Below are 14,174 nucleotides of genomic sequence, written 5' to 3'. Positions count from 1 at the left end.
GAAAACATTCGCATTTCAAATTTGACTATATAGAAACTTATTGATGTTGTCTGACCAGAGCACTTCTTGGTCAAAAAAACAGTAAAAAAACTAAGGATTTTTTACGTCTTGATTTTCCTTGAAAAATTTGTAAGTGACAATTTAACCATGAAATGGGATAGAGAAGATAAACATCAACCGCTAAGCGCGCAGAAAATCACCCGTCAAGAGACCCATCATCATGTGACCGAGCGCTTCCAAAACAATCGATTAATTAGCTGTTCCACTATAATCAGAGCATCGAGATCGAAACTATCAGATCCGTAGTTTTGTGCACCTATCTTTCCATCTTCTTCCATCGATAGGGTCCGCTTTACGGAGATTTTGTTTGGCCCGGAAAGGAAATGAGGGAAATTTCCTTGCCAATTTTCCTCCGGGCAAGATGGGCCACCCGAGTTGTCAGTTTCTCACGATTAGTCTTCACGGAGTGTGGCATTTTGGGAAATAAAATTAGACAAAATATGCGCGATCTCTTCCATCGTCGGATCGCTCCTACTCGAGCAGGCGAAATGGCACAGATACCTAATATGTTGCCATTCATGACTGCTTAATGGGCACCACTAGGTCGCCGAACGCGTGTGAAAAACTGTGAAATGCTTTCGTGGAACTGCACGGTCGGCATCTTAAGTCCCATCTCGGCGAAGCAGTAGCAATGAAATTATTCGAAACCACCGCATTCGATTGACGACAATGTCAATTTCGGTTATGTGAGACCTAGTTTTTTCTTTTCTTTCTTACCCGGTTTTATAACGAGCATTTTGTGTAATCACATCTAATTTCCAACTTTTCTATCTCGAACCAGACGAGACAAATATGCACAAATGTGCGTACATATGCGCAAATAATGACGATTTCTAATCCAATTTTCTCCCAACTTCTTCTCACCTACTTTTTTTGTTTGATTTTTTTTCAGGAATATGGCTTGCGTTACTTTGCGTTGAAAGTAGTCAATCCGAGAATGCGGAACCAAGAGCATTAGACATTTCAGTAAGTAGATACATACCTTTAACAAAATTGATTTTTTTCTCAATTACGTCGCACAAAAGATAAGCAAAAATTAACCTAATAACATAAAAAAATGAAGGTTAAGATGATATGCAAAAACCTGCAAATGGTTAGAAAAACCTGTGTGAAAGAAATTTGGAATATTTAAAAAAATGTATCATGGGAACAAATCACAACCATTCTTCACGCTCATCGGATTAATTTGATTATGTGATTGATTACCATGGGAAATGATAGTGGTGTCCAATTTTCATCAATAACTAGTAGCAGTCGATGCAATGGCTTACTTTCAATTGTGCACGGTATTGGCCATGCAACTGTCAATTTTGTGTTATGTGATACGCTTATTTATTTGAATCATGACCAGTTGTATTCAGTCAAATCAGTAACCTAGTGCTTGTTATAATTAAGGTTTAGTTAAATCTAAAATTCAGTTCACAATGACAGATATCGGCCAGTTTGTGTTGTTAGTTTTATAGTGGAATAATACCATTTCAATGAGCAGCTAAACTTAATTGCAGGCATATTTGGTTTGAAATGGTGGACTAATGTATCTACGTATATAATTGGTATGTGTGGTTATGATCATCTATAAAATGTTATGTCCCTAACTCATTTTACATAAGTTCCACTGATATGGAAAAGAACTCATTCGCTGAAAATTAATGGCAGAAGTTCAAATGTACATTGTTTTAAATTTACTTTAAAAAAATGTATCTTTAATCTCGAATATATTGGGAACTTTAAATGAACAACACCTTGAAACTTCATTTATCCATTTTTATTTATTTAGTATTACTAAGGTTGCCAGATTTTTTTCAGCGCGTATCCCGGCCGGATAAACCGGTCAATTTTTATAGAAAAACCTGGCAAAATCCAGGCATTCGATTTCAAATTGACGACCATAAATCCGGGCAATATCCGGGCAAATTTTATCAAAACTCAGGAATTCCTCAACAAAAATTAAGAAAAAAAATATGAAAAAAATGTTTTTTCATCCAAACTCATCGATTGATTTTGAACCGTAATTTAGGCTTCCAAAAAATCTTTCATGATTATCTTTATAAAACTTGCACAAAAAATTTCGTTTTGGAGGTGTTTGTTGTTTTTTTTTATTTGCCAAAAAAAGTGAAAAATCCGGACATTTTTCAATGAAATCCGGGCAACCGGGCCGGGCCGGACTGTTCTTAAATTTAGTATTAAACTAGCTGACCCGGTAAACTTCGTTTTACCTTCTAAAGTATAAATCGTAATTAATGTTCAATTTCATCTACACGTCCTTAACTGCATTCTTATGGAAATCGTAACAAATAAAGTTGAATTTGTATTGGGACCACCTTCCATAAAAAGTGAGATCCTTGAAACTATTATACAAACCATCTCTGACCCAAAAAACCCTCGGATACCAAATTTCACTTCATTCCGACCGACCATTCATACGTGATGTTGTTACAAAAAAATGCCTCCATTTTTATATATAAGATGGGAAGAGATAACTTTGTATGGGGACCCCCCTTTCATAAAAAGTGAGATTCTTGAAACTATTATACAAACCATCTCTGACCCAAAACACCCTCGGATACCAAGTTTCACTTCATTCCGACCGACCAATCATACGTGATGTTGTTACAAAGAAAATGCCTCCATTTTTATATATAAGAGAGAATATCCGGGTGAACCCGGATAAAACCGGGCATTCTGGCAAGCTTAAGTATTACGTCTCACGACATAATATGATGAACATAATTCCTTCAAATAATTCGCTCCATGACAACCGTTCAAATAAACACCTTGAAGTAGACAAGCCGCTTTAACCGACTTCCCAAGTAACACAGTTTAAGCCAACTAGCATTAGGAAGATTCATAATGGTTTTATTATAGCATTTTATTGTGCAGCTCGTTTTATGACGGTGAAAACGCTTATACTCTTGTTTCGACCAGGTGTTTTCTTTGAAGTTTGCCCCCCAGTTGCATGTTTTATAATAGCACTCAGTTCTAGATTATTAAATCGGCTTACAACTTAGTGACAGTTCTCCATCAAGAACCGGTCAAAAAAGAACACGCTCAGGTTAGACTGGAATTCTCATTTTTTAACATTTTTGATAAGTCATGTGCGTTGGTTTTGAGATAAAATGAAAAAAATGTATATACAAATCTTTGAAAAAATTCAAATCACCGGAAGTGGTATGAATATCTCTTCAATATAGGTATGAGTATTGCGTAAAAGTGCCCAACAAATACGAAAAATATGTGTTGCTTGACGCCATAATTAATCCAATATGGCGGCTTCCTTTTTTATTTTCAAAGCTGTATATTACTGAAAATCTAATGAAACATCCACAATATGGTTATTAGGTGAAAGGACTAATAGAATAGAAGTCTAATTTTGCTGTCCGACGCCATCTTGAAATCGAAGATGGCGGTTATTGCTCAACTTAAAAATATTTTAGATGACAGAAAATTGCACAAAACCCTTACAATAGGGGTGTCAGTTGGAAGGGATTTACAAGTACAAGTCCAATTTCATAATCTGGTGTAATTTTGAAATCCAAGATGGCTTTCGCATAGTTTTATGCTGTAAGTGACTGGAAATCGCATAAAACAACCACAATTCAGGCGCCGTTCGTTTTTTGCAACAATCGTTTTCGGCAATATTTTGGATTTTAGAAACAAAATTACCTTATTGGTTCGGCTATAATAGGACCAATGAAATTAAGACAAACACCCATAATATATTTTTATGTTCTCTAATGGTTAGAAAATGCAACAACAAAAACAAAATTTTGAAAAAAAATTTCTAAAGTACTGACAAAAAGATGAAAATTTAATAAAATACAAAAAAATTAAATACAAACCAAAGATTATTAATGACCAAGAATAGCAAAAAAAATTTTTGAAGAATAACATCAATATCAAATAAAGCAAAAAAAACCAGAAATAATAAGCAAAAAAAAAAGAGTGATAAATGCCTTAGAAACATGATATAACATTAAAAAATGACTAGAATTTATTGGAAATCGACTTAAATTACGTTTATGTTAATAAATTGATGATCAAGATTGCGTCTGGCAATGAAAATCGACTTCTACTCGTTAAGCCATTTCACCTTATACCCCTAATTGTGGATGTTTCATTAGATTTTCAGTGATTTACAGCTTTGAAAAGAATTGCGCGAGCCGCGATGAGGTCAGATACTGAAATTGGACTTCTTCTAGTTTAGTTCTTCCACCCAATACCTATATTGTGCAGATTTCATACGATTTTCAGCAATAAAAATCAATTTAATAATCAGTGGAAGCCGCCTTCTTGGATTTCAAGATTTGCGCGAGCCGCGATGAGGTCAGATAGCAAAATTTGACTTCTTCTAGTTAAGCTCTTTCACCCAATACCCATATTGTGGTGATTTCATACGTTTTCCAGTGATAAACAGTATTTTAAACTTTAGCGGAAACCACCATGTTGGATTTCAAGATGGCGTCTGACAACGAAATTTGACTTCAACCCATGGTTAATTCCAAGGGTCATTCACAACCAAGCCCCTTTCATTTAAAAAGTTTGTCCTCATTTACTGTACTATTGATAAACAAATAAGAAATAAGGAACTCATCATAATCGTGTTATCGGTTGGATTGCAAAAGAAACGTCAAATTTAAGCTTTTTATACGGCTCTCATAACCATTATAAAACTAATAAGCCATTTATCTGACCATGAAAAAGATATTCAGCATTGAATTGACTAACGCGATGTTGGTTGCAAAATCGAAGGGCACAAAATGACGCCATGTTGATGGATTCACAATGTCAAGTATTTGGAAATATTTTTCAGGACTATTTTTAATCAATTCCATCATGATTGACCCTCATATTTGACGAGGCGCATTTATTTCAAGATACTATTTCATACACATTTTACCTAAAATCTTGACTGGCAGTAGAAACAATGCTCATAATATGGTTCAAACAATGATTTTTGCGATTAATTTCACCAGATCATATCTCAATAACGCAATCATCATTCATTAACCATCATGTATGCTGAAAAAAAAATTTAAAAAAAAACTCGAAGAACTCACAAAATCGAAAAAAACAAAAAAATGTTAAGTACATGTTAAAACATAATGATTTAATTGATGTTTAAAAAATCGGTCATAATGACGTTTCTAGGATAGGGCCAAAATATTTTAGCTTTATTAGAGTTCTGGTGATGCATATTATGCGCTTTAGCTTTTTATGAAGCTTAATGCTATAGTAGACTGAGTCAATTTGGGGTCATTTTTGAATTTCTCAAACCCTGGGGTCTTTAAAGCTTTGTTTTGATCCAAAACTCATCCATGATTTTTTGCAGAATTTTTAAGTAACGTTTACATGAGTAAATTTGAACTTTTAGGTTTGTTTGGGAAAATTGAGGAGGAGTAGGCGTTGAGCCGAAGCAAACGCACGCGTTTTTTCTTTCGCTCGCGAAATGTTTTAAATTTTTAGTTTTTCTGGTGATAAACACAAAAAAAAGTTTTGGAAAATATAACCGAAATACAGTTGATAACGGATAGAACACAATGTGAACAAGATTAACAGCCGGAGAAGGATGTCTTTTGTGCTATCATGGTTTTTAATTTGTGCTGGGGTCTGCATCGTGCTACCATCGCGCGCGGTTAATTTTTTTTCCCTCTCCCTACGAATTGGGAAAGAAGTGTGGGACTTGGAAATAAAATCAGAAAGTGTGGTTTTCCATTCTAAATAATTTGCTTAGGCAGTGCAACTTGAAGTGATCATTTAAAATTTGAAAGAAAAACAGTGATGCAACGACACTAATGCTATTAAATATAGTGAAAAGCTATGCGAAATATTGTGGTTTTTATCGAAAGATGGCCTGTGTTTGAAGATGGATTGAATTTATGGCTTCATCATCTTTGTGGTGAAAAAAAGGGGGGGAAGTGAAGCGAAGTGCAAGTGTGGTTCGTGAGAAGAAGAGCCGCGAACGAAGAAAAGAGTTATAGGCCAAGCAAATATTCGAGCAGTTGATTCAAATTTCCAAAGCCTACTACTGTTCGTTTCCGTATGTCTCTTGAATGATAAAACAAGGTGTTTTATGTTCGAACTGATGTTCTCAAAGAATATGCTCGCAAGGAGGAAAAAGTCGAGCAATATAATGCAAATGGTGATGTGAAATGAGAGTTACCCGAAAGTCATGCTCAATTCGTTTCGTTAGAAATGTTTTTGAACAAATTTTTTTTTTCAGGAAATTTAGTTGGTAGTTTACAACAAGTAAAATGGTTTGAAATTTTTTTCGCATTCTTCCTTAGACTTGTCGACGAACGGTGGGGCGATGGGTCTGGGAGTTATAGGTTCGCGATGGGAAAGTTGAACGCGTGGAAAGAAACTGGGTGGATACACATACTCAAATCGTTTAACAAATGTTTAAACAGAAAATGCAGATGGTGTAGGAATTTTCATTTCTCTAAAGAAATAAACCATCTTCTCTATATTAAGAAGTTTTCTTCAGTTATGCAGATTTAAATATACACTGCAAAAACGACAAGATAATTCTTCGACGCCTGTTTCTTTTAGAATCTTCAGCTAAATATGCATTCCGTATTCCATTTTTATCATTCTTGAAATTTTCAATTCCATTTTAAATTAGTTGAAATGTTTGTGGTTGGTAAAGTTTGAATGAATAATTTTGTCAACGAGTTTGATTGGTAGTCGGATTTTTGGGTAAAGCTGCAGGTAAGATTTGAGTGTTTCCATATCGTAAGTATAAAGATTCCTGAAAAGGTAAGATTATCTTATTATATAAACCCTTGGTTTCATTCAATATTAAAATTTAAGAACATACATACATACAATGTTTCATATATACATTCCCAAATGACATAAATTCATATTTAGGTATTTCATATTCAAAATATTATATGAATCGTTTGGTAGAGATCTCCACGCTTCATTCCTCCCCTGTATCCTGTATCTTTCGCGGTTTTCATCACATGGTTGGCCTGGCCGTAGTAATATCTGCAATGCATAGGAATATGTAACAGATAATTCGCTGAAAAGAAAAATGAAAGACGCAAGTTTTCCATTTTCCAGGATGCCTACATGTTTTGGCCATGTTGATGCAAGAAGAAGAAGAAGAAGAAGACTTTTAGGTTTGTTTGGGAAAATTGTATATTTTGTACTAAAAAATCAACATCATTTTTGTTCCTTCTGTGGAACCGAGCCGGCTGATGGTTTCTGTTCCAATTTATGATTTTCATAAAGGAAATTTTCCACTGAACAACTTATTTGAAGACCGTAACCTTTTATTTTATTAGACAAAAAAGATATTAGCTGTTTAACAGGGGTATGTCTTTTCGCATTGATAAAAAAAATTCAATTTACATCAAAATCAATTTAACGGGAAAATATTTTGGCTTTTTCAGTCAATTCACGGATCCAATATACAGTTTTACCAGTCGAGAACAATTATCTACAGCTAATAACTTTTTTGCTCAATAAGATATACAGTTACGGTCTTCAAGAATGTTGTTGGCACATAAACCATTATCTGGCTCGGCTTCACAAAAGAAACCAAAATGATGTTGATTTTTCAGTACGAAATATTAAATTTTTCCATACAAACCTAAAAGTTAAAATTTACTCATGTACACGTTACTTAAAAATTCTGCAAAAAATCATGGATGAGTTTTAGACTAAGACGAAGCTTTTAATACCCCAGGGTTTGAGGAATTCAAAAAATGACCCTCGATTTACTCAGTCTAATGCCATAGTCCTAACGGAGTTTTGCTGACCATAATAAAGCTAAAATTGTTACTTGGGTTATTATTGCTTTTGCCAATTGCTAGGCCTTCGTTGTATTCTGCCAATAAATGTTTTAATACCTGGAGATAGAATTATGTGTAATGTACACATTCGAATCAAGTGCAAGTTGAGATTTTATTTTGTATTCTTCTGAACTTTTTTGACATTCGGGTTTATAAGATGAAATTGTATTTAGATATTTTTTTGAATAATTCTTTGAAAATAAAGTATTAAAGCACACGAAGAACTCAACAGAGATTTCGAACATACAAATCCACAAAATTGCGTTTGTGGAAAAAATGTTCAGAATTTTTAAAAACAAGAGTACATATATGTATGATCGCGATAACCAATAGTCAATTAATGGAGGAACTGCCATTCGAAACCCTGTTGATTTGATGTTTAACTATCATTTCATCAAATTTCAATCTCATCTACGATACTGATGTAGCAAATCGCAAACAATCGATAAGATCAAAAATTTTGCAAGTTGTGTTTAGATTAATTTTTATTTTTAAATTCAGTTAAAATTTTTATGAATCTGATACAAATTTAAAAGGAGGAAAATAGAGACTGATAAATATGCTTTAAAAAACAAGTTGCACTAAATTCCATGACGATTACATTATGAACAATATCAATCAAATAAAACTCGCCATCTATGGAAATTTATCACATTGCTCTCCTCCAAATATCCATCAATCTATTTACGAAATAAAAAAAACCATTGTGGTTTCTAGAACTTTTTTTTAGTTGCGCGGACAAAGAGCAAGTATCACTCAAAAGTACGCAAAGGAAACACTTTGCCAAAATCTTTTTTTCTTTCTAAAATAGTTAAAAACTTTTTTTTGTCGTTTTCAATCATACAAACCACATTCTGAACCATTAGCAATAAATTTTCTTCCTTGATGAAGATCCAATAAGGATCGAAACGTTGGAGTAAACAAACAGCTGTTTTTACTTAAAAATCCGAAACTAATAGCCGTTAAAAGTCCTCAAGTAAAAAAATTTCAGAATTCAGTTTTTTTGCATTTTCAAATCATTCACTGCACCCTTATTAAATGTTTGTTATCAAAAACATGCGATACAAAATAGTCAATAATTCATCAGAAATGACAAACACTAACATTTTTGGGCAGACAAACCAAACCTATTTACAAATGTTTGTATAACACAACGTAAACACGTTACACGTTCACTTTTCTAGGAGAAGATAGAGACAAAATACGCTCAAACTTTTTAATTTCAGGATTGAAAATAACTCGAGTTTGTATGCATGCGTAATTTTTTTCTTCTGGATATGTTTAAAAAAGTTACTAGCAATCGAGTGATATGAGAAACTATGCCCGGTGGAGCCCGGAATATAAACATTATTGTGCAAGTAACACTGCCTGCACTAAAATATAGTTGTTTCTGCCACATTTTGGAAGAAAAAAAATGATAGTTTGAGTACATCTATATTTCGACCTACAAAACTAATATACAACAACTATCAGATAATAGAAAAACCTAAAAACTTTAGTTTTCTTTTTAAGTCTTTAATTTGAGGTTTTGACCAGGATTGTGGGTAAAATACTCCTGTGTGCTTCGTTTAACTCAGATATCCACCAATATTAAAAGAAGTATCTTATCTCAATTAGTTTGAAGAGAATTAACATGTTTCCAAATTAAGGATAAAAGGTTGAAATGCTAGATCATTGGGAATCATTAATTCTTCTTTATAAAACCGGTCGAAACAGAGTGCTTTGAGAAACATAGCAACAAAATTTTGTGATATTTCGATGAAAAAGAAACTTAACTTATTAATTATCAACTAATGGAACACAAAAAACACCCTACACTGTTTTAAATGACGCAGTAATTACGTCTTATTGTGGACGTTTCGGCTACTCAGTCAAAATATTATTTAAAAACAGTACATTTACTTAATGTCCTACGTTTCGGCCATGATCGTGACCATCATCAGGGAAATTCTAAAAGATTTTTAGTTGTATTTTAAAATTATCTGTTTTACATTTCAAAAAGTGTTCGACTTACGGAGTGTGTACTGTTTGTGTCTATTGCATTTCTTATGACTGATTTTATGTAGGATTTTCCGAACCTATTTTTTAAAAATAATCACTATAAGTTTTTAATAATTTGTTTTGATGTAGAAAGTTTAGCAAGTAGCTGAATTTTTAATTTGTTTTTAACTAGGTTTTTCAAATAAACTGTGAAATTGTACGGTGTTTTTAATATGTCTGTCTCCTAGCGTTCACTTCTTGTTATTTTTATTATCTGTGATTTTATAAAGTGGAGCTGGATTCTGTGGTGATTGTATGTGATATTGGTTTGCTTATGTTTTGATCGGATCAGGTGATTCGGCGTTCGTTGTTGAGCGTGTTTGGTTGGTTGCAGTCAACTCATGCAAGGATTTCCAAGGTGTAAGTATCATTTACGCAGGCCTCCTATCCAACAAAGAAATCCATAGGGGGCAAAAAATCTTTCAGAATTTCCCTGATGATGGCCAAGATCATGGCTGAAACGGAACATTAAGTAAATGTACTGTTTTTAAATAATATTTTGACTGAGAAGCCGAAACGTCCACATTAAGACTACATTCACCAGTTACAAATCAACCCTCTAGCAGTAATTACGTTTTCTGGTTGATTCCAACAGGATTATTTAAAAAAAGTGTTTTTAAAAATTACTCGATTTAGTCACTGTCCCCAATTTATCATCCTTAAATGCATCATAGGGGTGACAAAATCGGGGATTCACTGTATTGAGGTTATTATTCATCGGATTAAGATGAAAATTTGTACACGAACGTTTTAAGGATCGGGCAAATTATGAGTCAGAGGTCGGCAAACGGGTTTTCGCGATATTGTCGTTATTATGCATCGGATGGGGATGATAATTTGCACATGGGGTTTTTACAGAATGGGAAATGCATTACGAGTATCAAATTTTGGGTCCGGGGTCGTCCATATTAGTTGTTCACTATTTTTGCAATATTTTCGTGATTATACAGCAGATGGAGATTAAATTTAGCACAAGGGGGTTTGAGAGATGAGCAATTGATTTCAAGTATCTAATTTTAAATTGGGTTTTAGTGAAAGGGATAGTCCATAATATTAATCTAGCCAGAAATAAAAAATTTGCAGCACAGGAAATTTATTTCAGGTGTAAAATTTTGGGCAAGGGGTCAGTAAGAGGGGTCGTCTTTATAGATTATTCAATGTTTTAGCAATAATAACGTTATAATGCATCGGATTGAGACGAACATTTGAATAAGAAAATTTTACAGAACGAGAATTCGATTGCTTACTATTCTATGTATTAGTAGACGGAAAATTATTATCCATATTAAATGTTTTATGTTTTCGTAAAAATTACTTTATAATGCGTGGAAACCAAACAAAAACTCATTCAAAAGAGTCATTCAAAAAAACTTTCAAATGTTATTGAAATGAATATGTGACTAAGGAGTGTTCATTTTATAAAACGGGCACTTTGTTTTGACGATATCTTATTCATTTATTGACCAAATTTCATAGAGTTTTCTGCAAAACATTGCAAAACTAATCCAGAACAAGAAGAAAGTGAGAAGTTTAACCGAAAGTTTTCAACGATAAAATTGGTGCACTTTTCCTCGAACTTTCCTCATAAGCCTCTTTACAGTTTCCGGCTTGACTTTTTGGCTGGCTTTTGTCCACATTTTCTTGAACTCGTCGATGGACTTTGCTTTTTTACCATCCTCCCGAAGATTGTGTCTGATGATTGCCCAATAACGCTCTACCGTGCGCAGCTCAGGACAATTTGGCGGATTGTCCTCTTTCTCAACAAAACATATCTTGAAAGATTTCAGTAGTTTGAGAGTAGCTTAAGCGTTGTGTGCGGAAGCAAGGTCAGCCTAGAACAATGGTGGGCTTTTATGATGACGGTAAAGAGGAACAAGGCGTTTTTCGATGCATTTCTTACGATAATTCCCTGTTGTGAAATATGGCGAACTTCCTTCTCCGCAAGAGCCGATAGCTTGCCAAACAAGCGATTTTTTCCAAACTTTTCGATTTCAATGGATCGCTTATCATGAGGTACCTCCTTACCAACAATTGCGTTGAAAAATTACGGCCCAGGAAGAGCGGCTGTGTTTGCAATAAGTTTCATCGTCCATCAAAATGCAACGGTCACTTTGCTTCTTCAAAATCGCATCCAGTCACCGACATCGCTGCTTCGCTCGTTCGTGCTGTTCCGCGCTCCCTTTAGGATGTCCCTGCTTCCTGTAGGTCTTAATGTCATTCCTTTGTTTTATGTTTTGGACGGTCCCAACGGAAATTTTCAGTTTCTTGGCAATTCTTCGAACAGAGTTGTGTTCATGTGACAACAAAAGTTTAACACTCTTCTCCAGGCTTGGCAAAAGTCATCGTCATGAGGCGTGAAGCTGTGACTGTGAAGCCTCTTGGTCCGTCAAACTTAATTGACTGTTCCTTAACGACCAGTCACTTCGTTTGCCAGTTATTCATTCCCCAGCCATTCGAAGCTAAAATAATAACCTAGTCAAGCAATCGCATTCAAACGACCGATGATGAAAAAGAAACGCATTTATTATTATTGTTGCTCCTGCCAGCAAGCCGAAGACGACCGAAGACGAACAAGAAAAGCATTTATTATTATTGTTGCTCCTGCCAGCAAGCTCGTTTTCAGTTTTTTATTGCTATTGTTGCTCTCTGCCAGCAAGTCGTTCAATTAGTTGTACCTGCCGTCAGCAGCCGATCGAAGTGTGAAGAGATTTGCCAGCAGAGATGCCAATGTGCCTGATTTTTCAGGCGTTGCCTGATTTTTCGAGGTTCTGCCTGACAACTTGATAAGCCATTGAATTTCCCTGATTTTTGAAAATATGCCAGATTTTGCCTGATTTTTGCGAATGTCGTAAAAAATGGGTAGTAAGGAACTGGAGTAGGTACCAAAGCTTAAGTAAAAAAGTGAAAATGTGGCTGAATCAAAGTAATCGAAAGATTCTCGTTAATTTTTATTTAAAAAGAGAATTAATCTTTCGATTGCTTTGATGCAGTAGAATTATTCAAATAAGTAGGCTCACAATACCATATTAAAGTGAAAATGTGGAGCGACGGCCAAAAAAAAAAAGGTCATCACTTAGAGTAAAATTTCCGTTAATTTTACATAGCCTGATTTTGCTTGATTTTTATTTCGCCAGTTCCCTGATTTTTGAAAATAAATGTTGGCAACCCTGTTTGCCAGTCACTCTCAGGAGAAATTTTGACCATGTGTAGGAGCTTCGCCAGTCGATGATGGAGAAATGTTGATTGTTGTCGTGCTTTATCCGTCATGCGAGTAGTGAGGCTCCATCAATTGAGAACAGTGCCAGTCGTTTGATGAAACAAAACTAGTCGGGTCAAGCGTGACGGGCGAAATTTACCATCACTGCTCTTCTCCATTTGTGGATTCACTGCGCCTCTTCTGGGTTTGGATCTTGGCTAATCTTCAAGAGTATGGTGCTCTCCAAACTTCCTGGTGATTTGATAAACCGCAGACTTCGATCGTTTCACAAGCTTTGCAATATTTCTACACGATAGTCCATCTGAGCAGTACTATTGAATTATAAACCCCCCCCCCCCCCCTTTCACGAAATCCAGTCGCTTTCTCACAACAAAAACTGTCACTGCTTTGTCAACAAACTTTTATACACGATGAAACCAGTTTCATCAAATTTGAGTAAAACGTCAACTTTTTATCGTAACATCTAGGTGTCTGTTTTATAAAATAAACACTCCTTATGCATCGGATTGAAACGAAAATTCATACACGGAATTTCCACAGGATGGGTTATAAACAGCTGGTTTCAAATTTTCTATCAAACGATAGAAAAGGTGACGTCCATATTAACTGTTTACCGTTTTTTGCAATGCTTTCGCCATAATGCATCGGATTGTGACAAAAAATCATACATGGGAGTTTTCTAGAACAGGCAATCAATTACTGATTATAAATTTTGTATCAGATTACTGAAAATTGAGTAGTATATATGAACTTTTGGATGGATTGGCTATAATTTCGTTATTATGTATCTGAAAAAGACGAAAATTCTTACACGGGTATTATTTTCGACGGTCAAACAATTTCTTATTTTGAATTTCAATTTGCACAAGCTTGATGGTCGTTCATAAATACTGTTTCTTATTTCATGCGGTATTGTCGTGAAAATGCACCTTTTCACCATTCAAACACAAATTTTCTTAACATATCAAAAGTTAAAAGCGAAACGGAGTACGTGCGAGTTCAGCTAGTACATCTATAAAACAAACAAAGTTTTCTAAATTTAATACTATTTCCATGGT

General features: G+C 34.6%; 1 protein-coding gene across 3 annotated transcripts in view; it reads left to right on the top strand.

The window, feature by feature from the left end:
- Positions 1 to 14,174, top strand: part of LOC129745879 (mucin-2-like) — a 158,690-nt gene that overhangs the window by 45,174 nt on the left and 99,342 nt on the right. For all 3 annotated transcript variants that reach the window (XM_055739251.1, XM_055739253.1, XM_055739252.1), the window contains exon 3: positions 953 to 1,026. In XM_055739251.1, coding sequence (XP_055595226.1) covers positions 953 to 1,026 — 74 coding nt within the window. The remainder of the gene's footprint in view (positions 1 to 952; positions 1,027 to 14,174) is intronic.

Source organism: Uranotaenia lowii, chromosome 2 (assembly GCF_029784155.1).
Source record: "Uranotaenia lowii strain MFRU-FL chromosome 2, ASM2978415v1, whole genome shotgun sequence".
Lineage (NCBI taxonomy): Eukaryota > Metazoa > Arthropoda > Insecta > Diptera > Culicidae > Uranotaenia > Uranotaenia lowii.
This window is presented reverse-complemented; position numbering and strand designations above follow the sequence as displayed.